General features: G+C 36.1%; 1 protein-coding gene across 1 annotated transcript in view; it reads left to right on the forward strand.

Annotated features, from left to right (window-relative positions):
• The window catches only part of LOC100888616 (protein strawberry notch homolog 1), a 56,798-nt gene that overhangs the window by 22,382 nt on the left and 22,073 nt on the right, over positions 1-12,343 (forward strand). The window contains exons 10-19 of the mRNA XM_030992486.1: positions 302-437; positions 932-1,037; positions 1,837-1,990; positions 2,458-2,640; positions 3,104-3,201; positions 3,977-4,137; positions 8,080-8,370; positions 8,813-9,070; positions 10,124-10,284; positions 11,790-11,918. Coding sequence (XP_030848346.1) covers positions 302-437; positions 932-1,037; positions 1,837-1,990; positions 2,458-2,640; positions 3,104-3,201; positions 3,977-4,137; positions 8,080-8,370; positions 8,813-9,070; positions 10,124-10,284; positions 11,790-11,918 — 1,677 coding nt within the window. The remainder of the gene's footprint in view (positions 1-301; positions 438-931; positions 1,038-1,836; positions 1,991-2,457; positions 2,641-3,103; positions 3,202-3,976; positions 4,138-8,079; positions 8,371-8,812; positions 9,071-10,123; positions 10,285-11,789; positions 11,919-12,343) is intronic.

The raw sequence follows: 12,343 nt of genomic DNA on the forward strand, positions 1-12,343 counted from the left end.
ACACTAATCAAAATTTGCGGTCATGGACCGATTTTTTAATGCAAAATATAAAATTTTACTTTTCTGTTTAGTGCATGATTGATGCTGATACATAAAACTGTACTTCTTTATGAATCTTTGAAAACTCCCTATTGAGTTTGTTGGTTAAGGTAATTATGAGAATAGGATCATGAAAATGATGGCTGTAAATAAAGTTGTTAAAGTTGTAATAAATCGTTCTACTTTGAAGCACTACATATTGAATTGTTTATTGTAAATGAAATGGTTTATCATTTATGATTTCTTGACTGCTGGTTCCTAGATTGTGTTTGATGAGTGTCACAAAGCTAAGAACCTTGTACCTACAGGGTCAGCTAAACCAACCAAGACTGGTATCACAGTACTAGAGCTACAGAAACAACTCCCAAAGGCCAGAGTGGTATACTGCAGTGCTACAGGTTTGTTACCAGTCTTTGTGTCTTCTTATAAAGTTTAAGCATTGTGCGCTGGTGGCTTTGTGACAATTGTATTCCTAATGAATGGTTTGTTTTATTGATTTGTATAAGATGGGTACCAAAGAATAAGGTAGACAGTGCTTGGTGCTGTAGGTGAAGAGTACAGTGCTTGAAGTCTCTTTTGAAGAAACAAACAGATGCAGTTCCAATGAATAGATGAATTATGGAGGAAAATGAAACTGAACAGTTGGAGAGCTTCTAAAACTAAAAAACAAGTTAAGAAACTGCAGACAGCAAGAATGGGAGAGGGAACCAACAAATTTTTGTTCTTAATTTTTGAAATTTCAATTTGTTAATACATACATAGTATATGCCATGAACAAGAATCAAGCTTTTCATTGTCATTGAATGTATCTCACACAGGTGCTTCTGAGCCTCGTAATATGTCATGAACATTAATCATGCGTTTCATTGTCTTTGAATGTATTCTCACATAGGTGCTTCTGAGCCTCGTAATATGGCCTACATGTCGCGTCTTGGTATCTGGGGAAAGGGCTCAGCTTTCCCAGACTTCAATGCTTACATCCAAGCCATTGAGAGAAGGTAATGAATACATCGGCTTCATTTATACCTCACAAACAAAAGTGTTAAGGATGCAACATGTGTTTTGTGGTTAATGTTCCACAAGTTTTCAAAAGATCATAACAGAACTGTTTATGCTTGAACACCATAAAGCTTTCTTGGGAGGGGGGGGGGGGTAGGGGGATGGGATTCCTGTTGTTCGTTGGAAATAGGTTTAAAAATACAAATAATACACAGCAGTGAGGGCATTAGTAAGAATTACCCACACAAGGTACCTTTGGAACAGTCTAACACGCTCAAGGCGAAAGTCGAGGGTGTTTGGACTGTTTCGAAGGTACCGGGTGTGGGTAATTTTTTACTAATGCCCGAACAAAATGATGTGTAATATTTGTTTTATAAGATTATGTTTTATTTGTTTATAAAATGAATTTTTTTAACCTTGATTCATTAGCATTTGATTATTACCGGTCATCATCAAAATTACGTGTTAGGCAAAATAAATGCCTGGTCACATGTAAGCTCTCAACCAATTATTTGATTAGGATCCACGTCATCATCTTATAATCTTTGATATACTTCTGCTGCTGGCATTTAATTAAATTTGTTGAATATAATACTTCCATTCTTTTCAAATGATCCCCATGAAAACAAATTCAAAGGGGAGAGGTTGTGATGTTGAAACATCAACAACAAAAATTACTTAATAGTCACTTTTAGGTTTTGATAGCTGTAGTTGTGTTTGATAACTTAATGCATGTTTATAGAGATTCACCTAGTTACCTTCAAACTTAAAGAGAACTTGTCACATTTGATATTCTAGAGGAGTTGGTGCTATGGAAGTGGTTGCTATGGATTTGAAGCTGAGAGGGACATACCTGGCCAGACAGCTTAGTTTCCATGGAGTTACCTTCAAGATCAAAGAAGTAGCTCTCTCAGAATCCTTCAAACGGATCTACAACAAGTCAGTCAGACTGGTAAGTCAAAGCTTCCAATTCTTATCACGGAATCTATGGCTTTGCTCGATAGTATAATATTGGTATGAATTGAAAGTAAGTCATATCAACTGATGATCAAATGTTTTTGTCATGTAAGAAATTTGAGGCAAATAAGTTAAATCTCATCAAATCTATAACTGCTATAAAGTGAATGCAAGTCACCTCCTTTCAATTTATGGTTTAATAGCAGGATGTCTGTTTTTGTAATTTCTTATATTGCACTTGGCAATAATTATGTGGAACTTAAAATGAAGAAAAGAGGAAAACATATTTGCACAAAGACTCGTACTCCTGTTTTTCCATCCAATGTTCATTTTGGACACATTTCATTCTTCTAGTTCGTTTCATTTATATTCAAAAGATAATGGTACTTGTGATGTGATTTAAGAAAGTATGCAAATTGGAAGCCCATTCTGATTGTTACAGTGTATCTTTGATATTATCAGTGGCATATGGCGAGAGACCGATTCCAGAAGGCAGCCAAGCTAATGGACGCGGACCAACGTATGTGCAAGTCCATGTGGGGTCAGTTCTGGTCAGCTCATCAGAGATTCTTCAAGTATCTCTGTATTGCAGCCAAGGTCAAGCATCTGGTCAAGCTGGCCAGGGACTCGGTCAAACATGGAAAGGTAATATAGAATGCTTTTAGGGAAAGCTTCTCTTTTTAATATCCATGAGATTGAATTAGTCTGCCTATGAAACTCTTATGATGTTTTCAATTTTGACGTAGGTACTTAGAAATCATCCTTGGCTCAATGTATTTAAACTGTATCTCATATTGATTGAAAGATTCAGCCATCTTGTCATACTGAGTGATGTGATTATGATTATATTTTAGAGATGATTGCTGAGCCCTTACAAATAATGTTTAGCAAATATAATTAAGACTGTGTAGTCTTGAAAGACACTCCTTTCTACCTGTTATTCATCATACTATCAATTTATTATCTTAATTGAATATTTGGTAATGAGTAATCCCTTGCAAGTGATATTCTGACATTCAATCCTGCATTTTACTGTCATAAGTGTATGATGAATATTTACTGTTTTTAATGGTATTCTTACCTTTCATTCCTGCCTACGTACCTGCAGTGTGTAGTGATTGGTCTTCAGTCAACGGGTGAAGCCAGGACCTTAGATGCCTTAGAAGAAGCAGGAGGAGAACTCAATGATTTTGTCTCTACAGCAAGGTAACTACAGTCAAACCTGGTTTAGCGACCACCTCTCTACAAAGACCACCATTTTTTGTTTCCCTTGAAAATGGTTTCTCATTGAATCATGTACTATAGGCACCTGTACATAAAGACCACCTCCTATAAAGACCACTTTTCTTGTCTTTCTTGGGTGGTCTTTATAGACAGGTTTCACTGTACTATGATATGACATGAAGTGCTTCATGAAATTGTAGCCACTTTCATTTGGATTGCTTTGTTTCAATGCACATGTTTCAGATGTGATTGAAAGAGTTGCTGATTTAGTGATGGTAAATCATTCATTGCTGGAAAGTGAGTCTCTCTGTTTCAAAATTGTTTGGTGTGTGATATTGATTGACACTGTATGTGTGTCCAAGGTCATCTAAAGTGGTCCATTGCATGTTCTGTAGATCTTTCACCGCAAAAAGAGTATGCATATCATCAAAGTTTTAGCTCCTCACAAAGTCATGATAAGCTGATAACCCTTGTAAGTTATTCGGACTACATACTTTCAACCAGTAGTATAAAGTTACTCACATAAGCTGATAATCACAATTGTATAGATGTGATCAAGTTTATAGATTAAGGTGACCCATATGTATGTTATATATTGCAATAACCTATGGTGTAAGGAAATATTGTATGTTTGCAAAAAATGTTATTGTCCAAAATCGTTAAATTCAGTCTTGGGGATTTTTCATTTTTGTTCACAACGCTCAACATTGCCTTTTGAATTTCCCTTTTTTCCATTTTACCATTCATCCATCTACAGAGGTGTATTCACAACATTGGTGGAGAAGCACTTTCCTGTGCCTGATCGTAACAAGACAATGAGTATGCTAGGACTGAGCTTCAATGGTCACATGCATGATGACAACAATGAGGATAATAAGGGGAGCAAACGCAAGAGAGGAAAGAAGAGGAAAAAGTCAGGTCAGTATGTCTCTGGATTGTTCTCTTACATGTGAAAACAGGCCTGATAAAAAACCTGATTTTAATTGGTTTCCTGATTTTTTTTCTTTTTTCAATAACCGATTTTCCCCTTATATTCTCTATTCTTCCCTAATATTTGCCAATTTTTCTTACTCAAAATGGGTGGAATGTTGTTAGATGCCATTTTTTCCCCCGATTCCTCTTTTTTTTTTACTCAAGGGTGGTGTGGTTGAGGGGGAATTTTTTTTTATTTTAATGCTCACTATCACCCCTGGAAGAGGAAATGCACCCTGGTATCAAGTTGGTTATGAAAAGAGTAGAGATAACTAGAGAATTGGATCTTGTAAAGTTTGAGATAAATCCACTTGGGCTGCGACAAGTAGTCGAATACTGGAATACTCGCACTGTTGACAACTACTCGAGTACGATTTACTCGTACTCGAATATTCGGCCGCAAAACAAAACAACAACAAAAATCCCGGTCACCTGACACTGTCCAGCCCGACGCTTAACTGTACCAGGGAGAGCGCCGGCCGCCAGCATGGTACCGTGGGTAAAAATGTTTCCAGCTCATTCACTGTCAACTCACCACTCAGAAACTGGGCCTAAATGTCCGGATTTCTGTTTGGACTCGGAGGTAAAGTCATCTTTGGTTTTTAAAACAGCATTATTTACTATTATTATTATTATTAAATCGTCGCCTTCAACTGCAAATCGAAGTAAAATAGCGTGAGTTTTCGTAGGCGGACCTGGGATATTTCTACCGTAGTAATAAAAAAAAATTAAATTGCCACCACCATAGCTACGGTAGAAATATCCCAGGTCCGACTCCGAAAAACTCACGAATGTGATCTAAACATTTTCTTTGCATTTATAAAAAACATGGATAATTAGTCCATTTTTCAGTGAATTACCCTTTAGTATAAATCATGAAGATTATGTTTCTATCAATTTTAACCCATTCATGCAATGAAATGAACTATTAGGAATATGTGAGAGCAATTTCATATCAATAACTTAAAAACTACATGTTAAATTGAAAGATTTATAAAATAAGTCACTTTTGCACTAAAACTGTGAATATGTAGGATTTTGCTGTTTGAAGGAGTAAATTTATACCCTTATTGTGCATATCGGAATTAAATATTTTTCTGAGGTATTCCTCAATGTGTTACCTTCCAACTGGGCAAGACAAAAGTTGGAAGAAAAAAAATCACCAAAAATGAGTTTTGGCGCACTTTGGTTCATCCCTGGCCCACTGTGCGGCGGCCGGCGCTCTCCCTGGCAAGGATAAGCGTCGGCCTGGACAGAGCCAGGTGACCGGGATTTTTTTTTTTTTTTTAATTTTTTAAAATTAAAAAACAACAACATGGCATCCGAATATTCGAGTATTCGCTTGTAAGCCCGGGAGTGTACTCGAGTACCTCATTACACGGTTATGCACAGCCTTAAAATCCACTAAGAGATAAGAAAGTTATAAACTTTTTAATTTAAATATCTATCAAACACATTTTGAAATTTCTTTGATTCAGCTGTTCATTTGCATTGTATGAACAATTTCATGAATTTCCTTTATTTTCTTCAAATCAAACCTGTTTCCTAGATCTATTATTGGGCACATGTTTGTACCCACACCCTCTTTGAAATATATCTACTTCATCATCAACAATCAAGAAGAATATTGTAAAAGTGTGCGATGTTTGATCATTTTGCTCAACATTATACTTAACATCACAATTTGAACCATGAATCATAGAATGTGATGTGATGGTTTTCTTGTATTCTTTCTCAGGTAAGACATGAATGTGATGTGATGGTATTCTTGTATTCTATCTCAGGTGACACATGAATGTGATGTGATTGTATTCTTGTATTCTATCTCGGGTAAGACATGAGTGTGATGTGATTGTATTCTTGTATTCTATCTCGGGTAAGACATGAATGTGATGTGATTGTATTCTTGTATTCTATCTCAGGTGGCACATGAATGTGATGTGATTGTATTCTTGTATTCTATCTCAGGTGACACATGAATGTGATGTGATTGTATTCTTGTATTCTATCTCAGGATTCTCAGGTGACACATGAATGTGATGTGATTGTATTCTTGTATTCTATCTCGGGTGACACATGAATGTGATATGATTGTATTCTTGTATTCTATCTCAGGCGACATATGAATGTCATGTGGTTGTATTCTTGTATTCTATCTAAGGTGACACATGAATGTGATGTGATTGTATTCTTGTATTCTATCTCAGGTGACACATGAATGTGATGTGATTGTATTCTTGTATTCTATCTCAGGATTCTCAGGTGACACATGAATGTGATGTGATTGTATTCTTGTATTCTATCTCGGGTGACACATGAATGTGATATGATTGTATTCTTGTATTCTATCTCAGGCGACATATGAATGTCATGTGGTTGTATTCTTGTATTCTATCTAAGGTGACACATGAATGTCATGTGATCGTATTCTTGTATTCTATCTCAGGTGACATGTGAATGTCATGTGATCGTATTCTTGTATTCTATCTCAGGCTACATATGAATGTCATGTGATTGTATTCTTGTATTCTATCTCCAGTGACACATGAATGTCATGTGATTCTATTCTTGTACCGGTATTCTATCTCAGGTGACCTCAGGTGACATATGAATGTGATGTGATTGTATTCTTGTATTCTATCTCAGGTGACACATGAATGTCATGTGATTGTATTCTTGTATTCTATCTCAGGTGACATGTGAATGTCATGTGATTGTATTCTTGTATTCTATCTCAGGTGACATGTGAATGTCATGTGATTGTATTCTTGTATTCTATCTCAGGTGACACATGAATGTGATATGATTGCATTCTTGTATTCTATCTCAGGCGACACGTGAATGTCATGTGATGGTATTCTTGTATTCTATCTCAGGCGACATGTGAATGTCATGTGATTGTATTCTTGTATTCTATATCAGGTGACACATGAATGTGATATGATTGCATTCTTGTATTCTATCTCAGGCGACACGTGAATGTCATGTGATTGTATTCTTGTATTCTATCTCAGGCGACATATGAATGTCATGTGATTGTATTCTTGTATTCTATCTCGGGTGACACATGAATGTGATTTGATTGTATTCTTGTATTCTATCTCAGGTGACACATGAATGTGATGTGATTGTATTCTTGTATTCTATATCGGGTGACACATGAATGTGATGTGATTGTATTCTTGTATTCTATCTCAGGCGACATATGAATGTCATGTGATTGTATTCTTGTATTCTATCTCGGTTGACACATGAATGTGATATGATTGTATTCTTGTATTCTATCTCAGGTGATATATGAATGTCATGTGATTGTATTCTTGTATTCTATCTCAGGCGACATATGAATGTCATGTGATTGTATTCTTGTATTCTATATCAGGTGACACGTGAATGTGATATGATTGCATTCTTGTATTCTATCTCAGGCGACACGTGAATGTCATGTGATTGTATTCTTGTATTCTATCTCAGGCGACATATGAATGTCATGTGATTGTATTCTTGTATTCTATCTCGGGTGACACATGAATGTGATGTGATTGTATTCTTGTATTCTATATCGGGTGACACATGAATGTGATGTGATTGTATTCTTGTATTCTATCTCAGGCGACATATGAATGTCATGTGATTGTATTCTTGTATTCTATCTCGGTTGACACATGAATGTGATATGATTGTATTCTTGTATTCTATCTCAGGTGATATATGAATGTCATGTGATTGTATTCTTGTATTCTATCTCAGGCGACATATGAATGTCATGTGATTGTATTCTTGTATTCTATCTCGGTTGACACATGAATGTGATATGATTGTATTCTTGTATTCTATCTCAGGTGATATATGAATGTCATGTGATTGTATTCTTGTATTCTATCTCAGGTAAGAAGTGGAAGAAGAAGGGAGTGACCAGAGACTGGTGGGTAGAAGACAGTGAAAGCTCATCAGGTGGCACTGATGATGATGATGATGATGATGACGATGATGATGATGATGACGATGGAGGACAAAGGAAGAAGAAAACCAAAGAGACCAAGAAGAAAGAGAAGGATAATGACGATGCCTCATCATCGTCCTCTTCATCATCGTATGATGATGACTCACCTATCTTTGATTCAGACAATGATGAAGATGACTTCAATCCATTTAACAACAACTCAGATTCAGATGATGGTGAGGACCTATTTCTTTTTTAATGTTTTAAACTTACAGTGAAAAAAAAATACATTTCAAGATATTTAAAAAGAATAGATCATGAAATAATTCAACTTTTGTAACTCAGGAAACAGAAAAGTACATACAAGATGTTGTGGTGTAGTGCACTACAGATATTATGGTGCGCTGTTTGAATCCTTATTATGTCACTAATATATGTTTTCAAGATGATTACATTTCTGACTCTCGACACATGGAGAGGAATTGGTCAAAGGGGTTGTAAAAATTCCTAGAAGGCTTGAAGGCCTTATCATGGACGCTTTGTTAATGGAAGGAGGACCTGATGAGAGCTTTTCCTGGCAATTAGTCCAATCAATGAATACCCTTCATTACATTTCCCACTTAACACTTAAACAACATACATTTGTTTTCTAAAACAGTAAAATGTGATTTCTTTCAGACCCATGGTTGAACAGGAGTGGAAGGAAGGGCAAAGAGCCAAAAACAAAGAAGACAAAGAAACCCAAGGACAAGAAAGCTTCGTTATCTCCCTTTTCATCATCTAAATCTAAGAGCGCCTCTCATGAGATAGATAGCGTTGATTCTGCTGCAGACAACGCTTTAAGAGCTCTTGGGATCCTGCCAAAGGCACCAAGGTCTCTATCTACCGATGCAGCGGCTACTACCCTACAGGGTCTTTCATCATCAGTTCCTTCAGGTAAGCTCAAATCCTCTGCTCAGAGTTTGGAAGGTGTTAACTCAATCCTAAAGGGCAGTACAAGCTTTGTTACAAGATAAAAAATAAAAAACAATTAAAGTAACAGTTAGTATAAACTTGATAAAGATTAACAAACAATAAGAATGTCAATAAGAATGTTAATATCTGAGAGGTTAAATTATCAGGTACTGTTTTCACAAAGCCTTTTTTCAATGACAAAAATCTGCTGACAACCAATCAGAAGCAAGGATTTTCACTAGCTAATAACAAAACCTATCATCTGTCACTCTCAATGATCTAAGTTTTGTACATCTGATAACATTGTGTTTACTGCCATATTGGATAACAGTCAGGTTGCATAATATTCCATCTACTGAAACGTATTTGCTTTGAATTCCTGTGTATATGTAAGTGTTTCTTGTTTTATTCTCTGTCTATTGGTAATAATAATAATGATAATGATAATGGTGGCTTCTTTAGTTCTTATGTAGCGCACATGTCCAGCACGCTGTGACGCTTCTTGTGCCTAACAGTATTACCCTGGTCACAGCTGGAGACCATATGTGAAGTGCTCTAGCATATTGGGTATCCACTTACACCCGGATGGAGAGTAGTAGATATGGATGAATGTATTGCTAAAGAAAATTAGTGCAGGGCTGCGAATCGAATGCTCAATCCTTGGATTAATAGTCAAGTGAATGAATACCATGACACCTCCACAAAATAGTGCTTTACCATATAGCTTTATGTAGAAGTGTCATAGTCTGGTTTAAGCACTTGATTTGAAATTGAAAGGTTGTGGTTCCATCCCCGACATGACACTAATGGCCTTTGGCAAGGCATTAATCTGCATTTGCCACACTCGACCCAGATGAGGTAAATGGGTACCTAGCAGGAATTATTTCCTTGAAATGCTGAGCACTGTAATGGCAGCTAGCATAGCTGGGGCAACACTGAAATAGTGCGCCTCGGGATAGAATTTCTAGAGAGATGACGCTGTATAAATGCTGATTATTATTATTTATCAAACATGTGTTTTCTTTTTGTCCATAGCTACCAAGAGTAGTGTACTACCAGGCATGGATGCCTACGAGAGAGGAAGACTGATGAGACAAGAACTCATGGATACTCTAGAAGAACTATCAGCTGAACTACCTCCTAACACACTAGATGAGCTCATTGATGAACTAGGTGGACCAGATAATGTTGCAGAGGTAAGGTGGTCAATAGAATAGTTCTGTGTTTTTATTCCCCTTTATTCATAGTTTAATAGAAATCATGATGAGCATCCAATGGCTGAATTGTTCACAATTTACAAATACATATGAAAATATGTTGAATATAATCATGCAAATGGTAAAATTATACAAACGCAACGGTCAATAAATAATCCTGCGCTTCCATTCAGGGTTGGGCGGTAAATACCGGTGGCGGTAATTACCGGCGGTAAATACTGGTAAATATTGTCCGGTAAATAAGATGCACGTCCGGTAAATATGTAAAAAACGGGAAATATAATTTTAATTCTCTATTTATTAATAATTTTACTTGTTTTTAGCCTCATAACTGAAAATATTGTTCTGAAATAATTAGCAGCACAATACTCATAGTAGGAACACACAAACAGATTTATGAAATCCTCACTGCATACATGTACACACCCAAACAAATGGCATTTTGTTCATATGCTAATTAATAGGTATTCATGAATATGGTAATTAGCAACTGGGAACCAAAACCTTCATACAAGTTACTTTTATTGTAAAGTTTAAGATATTTGAATAAAATCAGTGAAAATTTGAACAAAATCAGGCAAGGAATAAGGAAGTTAAAGCTTTTTGAAATGACTAGTCACTAGAGGGCGATATTCAATTTGATGACATCATTTGTGGACAACTCTCCATGCCTTTTGTACATCAAATTTCATGTTTTTCCTTCTTTCTTGTGATTGAGATAATGTACTCCCCTGAAAGCAAGATATAGAATGCAAAATGATATTCTACTTCACATGTTATGAAATCCGATCAAGAACACAAATAAATAGGGGAAAAAAATGAAAGAATTGTGAAATTTGATGTACAAAAGGCATGGAGAGTTGTCCACAAATGATTTCATCAAAGTATGAAGGTTTTGGTTCCCTTTAATGAAGAACATCATATCTAGATTAGGTGTTTATTTGGTATCTTTTTCCTGTATTTTTTTCCAGCATTACATAATTACAGACATAGACAAACAAACAAACACACACACACACACACAAATAGTACACACAAGAGCAACCATACTCACCACCATTGTTATTATGTTCAAAATTGGACAATACCTATGAACAAGTGAGTGGAAAAATATATTTCCCGGTATTTCCCGGTAAAAAGTGGTAAATACCGGTAAAAAGCGGTAAATACCGGTAAATACCGCTTATTTCCCGGCGTCCGGGAAATAACCCTCCGAAGCGGGAAATATGCCAACCCTGCTTCCATTCCCAGTATGTGATCGAATACACATTTCTGTCTATTTTTAAAACAGAGAATTTTGTAGGTTTTGAGAGTGGTGCACATTTATGTTCCATCCATGAAATAACTTAAAAATAAGAATGAATTTTTGTCAAAACAGCCTTTGTTGTTGTATGTTCATATAATTTTTTGGTTTTGAAGTACATGTACGTGTGTGTTGCCAGTTACAACGAGATTAATTGTGGTATACCATTTGCTTTAATCAGATGACAGGTCGTAAGGGTCGAGTGGTGAGTCATGATAATGGCGTCCAGTATGAATCTAGAAGTGAATATGACATTCCACTTGAAATCCTCAATCTGACCGAGAAAAGACGCTTCATGGAAGGTGAGAAGGTGAGACATCTGCTTTCATAACTTTTTAAGTTTTGTGGTAAGAATGTATTTAAGAGAATTGTAAATTTTTGGTCTTGAATTATATCCATTTCATTATATTGTTTTACTCCTGATGTAAGACCTTTGCAGCAATTGCTCATAATACCCTAGTCTTTCTATTACTTTTCTTGTCAAGACTTAGATTCTTTAGGACCAGTAACTTTAAGAGATAGAGATTGTTAGAAGGTATGGGAGTAGGTTTCGCCCCTTGTTCTTTGGGTTGATGCACAAAACTTCACTCTTCTATTGTAGAATTTACAAGTATTCTTTTCTAATACCCAGTCACATCAAGGAGACCAACAACAGACTTATCAAATAATTACATTACCCCCAATGGTAAAAGCTCAGTCAATTTTGCAGTCAGTGTGGAGTGGATTTGCCATGTT

This window comes from Strongylocentrotus purpuratus, unplaced genomic scaffold (assembly GCF_000002235.5).
Source record: "Strongylocentrotus purpuratus isolate Spur 01 unplaced genomic scaffold, Spur_5.0 spur5_scaffold_2, whole genome shotgun sequence".
NCBI lineage: Eukaryota > Metazoa > Echinodermata > Echinoidea > Camarodonta > Strongylocentrotidae > Strongylocentrotus > Strongylocentrotus purpuratus.